Below are 8,509 nucleotides of genomic sequence, written 5' to 3' on the forward strand. Positions count from 1 at the left end.
TAATGGCTCAACATAGATGGCTAAAAGGGGTAAAGGTAGACTACACGGGGTAGCAAGATATCACTCATATCTTAATCTGACGCGCTCGAGTAAACACAAAAATCCCCTCTTTGGCTCCCCTACTATATTTCTATCGCACGCGCGAAATTATATTGCTGTCCCGCCGGTGATGCTGTCCGTCAATGCCACTGTGCGAGCGGGATACCGTTATAATTATGCGCGACCGATAGAGATAGGAAATGACGGGTCAATGTACAAAATTCTTCGTACTTAGCTTTCTTACTTTACGTAGATGTTAGTAAATGTTAGATGATGGAAAGTATTAGGATTTGTGATTGTATATGGGGCAAAGGTAGATTGTTAATCGTTAGGCAAATGTATGGCTTTTTGGCTTGGCAATATTACTAGTAATATAGGAACAACGTTTCAAAGATATATTGCAATGAAAGCAACATTTTTTAAGTGAATTATGTAGTTGTTTTAATATTGGAGCGTATATCAGCTGTAATGAAACTTAAATCTTTAAATAAACATAAAATGGTATTTTGATGATAAATATTGCAATATGGTGCGGGTGTTGCACCAAACATTAAAAACATGGCATAGAGATTTTCTTTGCTTTGTGATTATTTAATAGTACATTACGATACATGTGCGAAAAATAGAAATTTTGTAACGAGTGGCGATAAATTTAAACACGACCAAAGCGAGTGGTTTAAATCGACACGAGTTGCAAATTACCTATTCATGTATCGTACAACGTTTTACATTACATAATATGGCCCTTTAAATATTCGACATAGTGACATAATGTGCTAATTATCGCACTAGTGCGGTAAAGTAGCACCATATGTACCAACTGTAAAATGAATTTCGATGTACTTCTGTGACTCAAATATACATCTTTGAAACATTAGAAGTGGCCCAGTGATTGACAAGTGGGTTATAAACCTGCTAAATGTATTGTTATAGGTTAGCAATCTAAATAGACATCAGTACATGCCTAGGTATACTAATAATGCCTTATATTATAGGACACTGTGATTTGATTTTCATTGAATGAGGCTGGGTTTGAAAGAGGCTGAAGGAATTTTCACTGTATTAAGGAATTTCTACACCTATTGGGGAACAACTTTTGATGTATTTTTATATGTATTAAAAATTCCAATTTATGTATTCATTCCGCTATAAAGGCATTTATTAATCTTTGCACTGATTAGGTTTAATTTTGATTGGTTGTTTTTTTATTGATTCGTGAGTGTTTTTTTAAAGTCTCGAATGTAATGGGATATTTTTTAGGTGTTCTGGTGACGATTTCAGTTCATGTGTACTTATTGTATAAAACTATGATTTTGCTAATATATTGTATATCAAGAAATGTATTAAAATTTCTAAGTTAGTAAGTTAACATTACGAAGAATTTTTAGCGTAAGATTTAAAATTTCTTCGACTAATAGAATAGGGAATATTACGCAAAACTCTGCGTAGGGGGCGTTACTAGCACAAACTGAGGGTCACACTAAAATCGAAATTTCATTATCTGCCTCACTATCACTCTTGCATATTCGAGTGATACAGAGGCAGATAACGAATTTTCGCGTTTCGCGGTAGACTCTGTAAACAAACTACTTTGATGCATCAAAGTCACAGTGAAAACTTGTCAAAAAACTGTTATGTCCCTATAAGTTAATTTATGAATTATTATGAAAGAACTTTGCAGTAATACCCCCTATTCGACCTTTTATTCTCTTTGGTAATAAAATGCTAGACCAGAATCCTCAATCTAATGTTAGCAATTCACTTCATCGCGCGTTTTCCCGTAGTATGGCTGCGTCACTTTCGTTTGTCATATTAAAGCAAGAGATGCAACACCAATACCTGTACCAAAATGGTGATGTATTGCAGACATAGATGGGCCATTTTATTTAAAGTTGTCCCCTACACTTTTTTTTTAATTTGTGAATTTCTATGTTATTTCTACTCAGAATCACGAGCTTTTTCCATCCTAATAGGAGAAAAAAAGTGTCCCAAGGTTTTTATTTCCAATCCGTTACCATTTTTCATAGACTTTGTATGGCGGTCACGGAATGGAAAGATCGAAAAATGTATGGAAATTTTGGGACCCTTTTTTTCTCTTATTAGGATCAAAAGAGCTCGTGATTCTGAGTAGAAATAACATAAAAAATCTCAAATTTGAAAAAAAAGCGTAGGGGACAACTTTAAATAAAATGGCCCAGATATTTATGTTTGAAATGTAATTGACTAGTCCAAAAGTCAACATTGACTTGAACATTTCGTTGCCATCATACCTCTTCGTCATTATTTCAGCTTATCTGAGTTTGTTGTGTATTTTGTCTTTGTTCCACGGATCTCACTCTTTTGTTTATTGACAGAGCTATAGTAGATTTAGTTTTTTTTTCGTATACCTACTACTCCCGGTCCTGTATAATTCTGTATCTGTTGAAGTGAGATGGTATTACCTTCGTATTACCTTTCTCGCTCTAGCAGCTGTTGCAGGATTTCAGGACCGTGAGTACAGTCAGCAGCAATAGTTGCTAAGCGGGCCAGGTGTTCAAAATGATCTTGACGCGACTTTATTGTTAAAAGAATAAGAGCGAGTCAAGATAATTTTGAACACCTCGCTCGCTTAGCAACTTCTGCTGCTGACTGTACTAAGTTTAATAGGTAATAATGCAATTTAGGTGTAGTCAAATTTACAACATACGATTTTGCACTATAATGACGCGTACAGATCAAACAAACGAACGCTTACTATCTCTTTCTAACAGATAGCTGTTGGGCGTTTTCTAAAATAAATATCGAACACCTGATTCTCACAGATCCTGGTGTTTTTGGGTTCTTTCAACTCAGAATCACTAGCATATTCAATTCTGATGAAAAAATAAAATGTCCCAAAAATTTGTATGAAAATTGTACGTTCCACTACGTCACGCACATACAAGTGAAAAAAAAATCATACTAAAACGTGACATGGTGGCGGGATGGAGAATGCTGTCGATTCTGAGTAGAATGAGCCCAAGAACGTCCAGATTTGAAAGAATTGGGTTTTCAATATTTATTTTAGAAAACGCCCTGTTACGATATTGTTTTTGGCGATCATTAGCCGCTCGTTTGTTCAATGTGGACTCGACAGTAAATTAATATAATGCCACACCACTGTAATTACTAAACACTAATGGTGTTATTTATAGACGCGTTACTGGCCTGAATTAGCTATGAGTCGTTTGTCTTTATCCGTTATTTAGACTTGTATTTGTAAGAAAGGGATGAAACATTTAACTACATCAGGCCCGTAAAGTTTTATGAATAAGAGGGTTTGGATCGAATCTCAGACCCTGGTGAAGTTTAATCAATGTTACAAGCTTCGAGTAAATACCTCTTATTTCCACTCGAAACAAGTGTCAAAATCTTCCAATAAACCTAAAGTCTATTTTTTTAGTCTACCGAATAAAAAAATAGACTTTAACTTCCATTAGATAGGATTATGTTAGATGAAATTGTAAGGGATGGACTTTTTCTAATGAAATAATATGTTCTCTTAACCTTATTGCCTAGAGAAGAAGGTTTAATTTGTAATAACAATACTTGTAAATTATATTCATCTGAAATAATTTCATTTATTATTATTCCCAGGGTCTCCAACGCTGAAAAACATGACGTAATCTTACACCAAAATATATGCTAAAAAGAATCCTAAAGTACAATGATAAAACCTCATTTTGATGGTAAATGTGGTGCAAAATGAATAATAAAATAAAGGGTAGAAGGACTAGATATTAAGGTAGCTTAGCTGTTTATTGTATCTTAATATTTCTTATATAATAAGAATTGTATGCCTTAATCGAAACTTCATATCGTTATTGTATTAACAATGCAAGGAAGTAAAATTAGTGCTATATGCTGTTTTGGGTTATACATAGACACAGCGGCTAAATTTTTATACAAAAAAGTTCGAAAAATTAATTGTATGAAAATTTTGCTTAAAAAAAGCTAAAAAATATGTAGCAATGAGCAGTTTATGAATACATCTAAGGAAAGTGTGTCTTTCGATAACAGAAGGGTCCTTTTGCCTCAAGTGCAATAAGGACCTTTTTATCTGAAATTCCAACAGAAATTCTGATAGAATTGTTCTTATTGCACATGAAGCATAAGGACCCTTCTCTGATGGAAAGCCACGATTGCTTATACGCTTAAATAGAAAGTATACGTCTAGTTAGATTGTTAGGTACAATTGGTCTATTACCATTTTTTTGCGTGGGCTTAAAGAAAGCTGTGTCTATGCAAATATGACCTTAATATTAACGCGTAGACATTTAGACTGTAAAGGGGCGCACTGATTACCAGTCCGCCGGACGAAATCAGCCTGTCAGTTGTTCGGAACTGTCACCTTTTGCGTTTAACTGACAGGCTAATATCGTCCGGCGAACTGGTAATCTGTGGGCCCCATAACCTGAGGCTTTCCATTGCAATAATTGGATAATTATAAGTAAAATAAAAAGACATTTTATAACAATTTTGGATTATATCAATTTAACTAAAATAACTAAACTTAGCCAACCGATAAACGGATGCCAACAAACAGTATAGATTTTTATATATATTTATCGTCATTATGGAGTTGTTTTAATGAAATTAATAAGTTGCACTTTGTACGGTTTTAAAAATGCTAAGACCATATACTGATCATGTTACATAAAAAATACCATTGAGTATCTTAAAAACCAGATTTCTAGATGAATTTATTATAATTTTCATGACTACTTAACTAAGATAAACGTGTTTAAATATATGTTTAACCCCACCAAAGATAATTTGGAAAAGATATATGTTTTTTTTTTCTAAAAAAAAACCTACTATCAGTTTTCATTGGATTTTTATGTACATAGCTTTTTATGTAACATGACCAAAATTATTAAATTTAAATGCATTCCAAAGATAATTATATAAAAGACTGGATTTTTGCACTTATCCCTGTCACTTCAATGCCATTTCCTACTTATTTACTAATCTAATATACATATTTAATGTATTTCTTTCTGCTCTTAACGTATTTGTGTCAAATTTTTTTTTCGTTGTCTTGTTTTTTGCCCCCAAAAAATGTGACGGAGTCAAACAATGCCTGCACTTTTTTTTATGAGATGAAATTAAATTTTTAATTTTTCTCATGTAAATTTAATCTACAGCTAGAAAGACATGCAATAGCGCTCGACTTTTTTTATATATTCTATAAAAGACACAAATACAAGCGTAACAGAGTAGTCAAACAAGACAACGAAAATAAGTTTGACCAATTTATCTTATTTCTGGTCAACTATCTATGTGTGGTAGCTTTCTTGTTTGTGCTTTTGAACTTATTTTGAGCTTTAACATCAAGTACAATGGTATTTTAAGGATGTAAGTTAGGTATATTATTAATATAAATAATATATAATTTATAGCTTGCATAGCATATTAGCATATATTTATTAGCTTGTGGTGCTTGGGTACTTATTTGTGTAGTTTATACTCGTATTGAACTGGATTTAATGTTTGAATTTGTCATCCTAAACAATTGTATATAGCAAATATTTGAAACCATTCTGTGCAATATTAGTTATGGGCAAAACTCTAATTCGGCCGACTCGATTGGTTTGCCGGCTTAGCCAAAATACGAACAAATAATATACCTATTGTTTTAAGATAATATTTGAACTCACAGAGTTAAAAGATAAGCAGAGCTACGGACGCAAAACTGTGATTTCATAACACGCAGATTTCGTCATGTTAACTCGCGCCACGCACACATTCACAACTCGAGGGCGAAGCTCAAGCTCGATCTCGAACTCGAAGTAAGCATACCTTATTTCGAGCGAGTTCGAGATCGGCTTGACATGAAGTCACAGTTGTGTACTAAGCGACTAACTTCTATTTCTGAATAATACTTGACTTTTACTTCAAAGGCAGCTTGCATAGGTACCTACTTAATTAAACGATTAAATCCAGTTTGTCTTTAATTCCATTATAAATAATTATGATCATTAGAAATGATAATCTGTTAAATGATTTTCATATTTTTTCTCACGTCCAGTATTACTTTTTCTACTTAACGTAATAATATATTTGGTGTTTTCCTGTTTTTCGATTTTTGTATGCATTTAAACATAGATTAGCTTTGGACAAGTGTTTGTATTTTATTAGTTATTACATTTATGTGTGTTTTTATAAGTACATATTTGGCTGTAGCTATTATTGCTATATTAAATTGTTTATGCCACGTTTTTTTTGTACTTACATGTTTTTCTCATAAATAAAGATTAAATTACTTATTGGACATGCTGTTTTATTTATAACGCTACACCCGGGGGAAGAATCTGAAGGACTTATTTTCATCAACATGTTTCAATGGTAGAGTGTAAACAAGCTAAGACTTAGACACATCATGACAATTTATGGCGTCTATAAAAATGTCAGTCAAGGTACTGGATGGCTTTTCTTAGACAACATAACATAACATGTTGCTTAACCCTTAATTACAGTCCAAATTGTCTGGGACGTATACAGGACAAGGCGTTTGAGGGGTTAAAACATTAACTGCCAAGAACACACTAGGGGTGTTATTATGAAAAATATTTTGCGATAAGCGCTTATGTGCACTGTGCAGGGATTTGACAGGTTAAATGTCCTCTTAAATAAGAATAATTGCAATTGCGTGCAAGTTATTCGCTTGCACCGGACGGACATTTAACACATTCATTGCCACCCAGCCAAACAAGACATCCGCGCCAGGCCACAAAAATTTGTTCATAACGCGCCACGATCCCGACTATCGGGTCGTCCGGCCTGGGAACGAAATCATGAAATACCCGATAGTCGGGTTTTCGGCACTGAATGTGTGAAAGTACGGATGGATATCTATTGGATATCATTACTTATTTCAGAAACTAATGTGCTGCGCTGCAGACGTCCTCGAAGGCAAGGGCACCGTACAAGTCGCCATCACCGTCACGGAACTATTGCGACGGCACGGTGCGTTACGAGCGACCCAGGGACCCGCCTAGCGGCTCGCACTCGCGCCGCAGTCGCAGCTCTCGCTCTAACCGTGTGTGAGTGATAAGGACAGGAATATAGTTGAGTTGTAACAGTAATGTTGCCATACGCAACGGAAATTCTTCGACAGCACGGCGCGTCACGGTCACGGGCCACGCAGGCACCCGACTAGCGGCTTGCGCTTGTGTATACCGTGTGAGTAATAAGGACATGAATATAGTTGAGTTCTAACAGTAAGTGTAAGGCCTGAGTGGACGCTCGAAGCGGAGCGTTCGGCGGGGCGTGCAGCGTGGTGTCGGGCTCACAAGTGATTTGAGCAGCGTGCACTAAGGCCGCTACTATACGTTTGCATTGCTGCACGCCCCGCCAAACGCGCCGCTTCGAGCGTCCACTCAGGCCTTACACTTAGGTTGCCATACGATACGTCACGGAACTTCTTTGATGGTACGGTGTATTACGGGCGGGACGTCAATACATTTTAATATCCACATGTAAGCACATCAACACAGTTATCGCAAACACCTGTGACGACACAGCGCGTTATCGACGAGGCGCCCGTTTAGCGGCTCGTAATCATGCTCTCACTCTAACCGGGTTAGTATACCGTGTGAGTAAGGGCGTGAATATATAGTACATTATTGTCGAGGTTCGGAAGTAGCTACTTGCAGGCTGAGGATTCGTTTTAAACGGACGACCTTGGGAGTCCGTTTAATTGAATCCGAAGCCAGCAAGTAGCCTTCCAGCCGAGTCATATATAGTGCTTTTCTCAAAAATGGTGCAAGAAATAGAAATATTTTACAGAACTTACAGAAGCAACGTTCTAATTTTCCATTAATTTTTCACAGAAAAAAGTACAACCATTAAAAAAATTAGCTTGCCGCCTTTAAAAAAAAAAGAAGTGTATTTTTCTGCTGAAAATACGCCAAACTATTTGAGACACCTAAATAGTCGCGGTACCAACATTAAGCCTGTAACAGACTATCGCACCGCATCGCGACCTTGGAGCGTCGCACCCATAAGTGAGAGTGAGAAAGAGATATCTATTTCTCGCTCTCACTTATGGGTGCGACGCTCCAAGGTCGCGGTGCGGTGCGATAGTCTGTTATAGGCTTTATAATAATAAGTACTGATCATCTGTTTGGCTGTTTAAGGGACCTATGCCTTCATTTGATATGGCCATTTGAAGTTTTGTGATACTAAATTAATTTACTTTTGTCATCTGTATGCAATTACCATGTTTAAGCAAATAAATATTTCTATTCTATTCTATTCTATTCTAAAAAGTTTGGAACTCGTTAAATAATGGAATTTGTATGCGACATTGCAGTCCCGAAATCGAGACTGCAATGTTTTTAACTTTTTAATTTTTTGAATGACCATAAACTACGCACTTCGCGACCTATTTTTTAACCGGCAACGTCGACTTTGCCGTCCATTTTTGAGAAAATTTAGTTTATCGATA

The 8,509-nt window shown here is 35.8% G+C and overlaps 1 protein-coding gene across 1 annotated transcript in view; it reads left to right on the forward strand.

The window, feature by feature from the left end:
- LOC134648314 (leucine-rich repeat and calponin homology domain-containing protein) overlaps nucleotides 1-7,115 on the forward strand; it is an 86,096-nt gene extending 78,981 nt beyond the window's left edge. Inside the window, exon 12 of the mRNA XM_063502810.1 lies at nucleotides 6,939-7,115. Coding sequence (XP_063358880.1) covers nucleotides 6,939-7,058 — 120 coding nt within the window. The 3' untranslated portion in view covers nucleotides 7,059-7,115. The remainder of the gene's footprint in view (nucleotides 1-6,938) is intronic.
- The last annotated feature ends 1,394 nt before the right edge of the window (nucleotides 7,116-8,509 follow it).

This window comes from Cydia amplana, chromosome 5 (assembly GCF_948474715.1).
Source record: "Cydia amplana chromosome 5, ilCydAmpl1.1, whole genome shotgun sequence".
In the NCBI taxonomy this organism is placed as follows: domain Eukaryota; kingdom Metazoa; phylum Arthropoda; class Insecta; order Lepidoptera; family Tortricidae; genus Cydia; species Cydia amplana.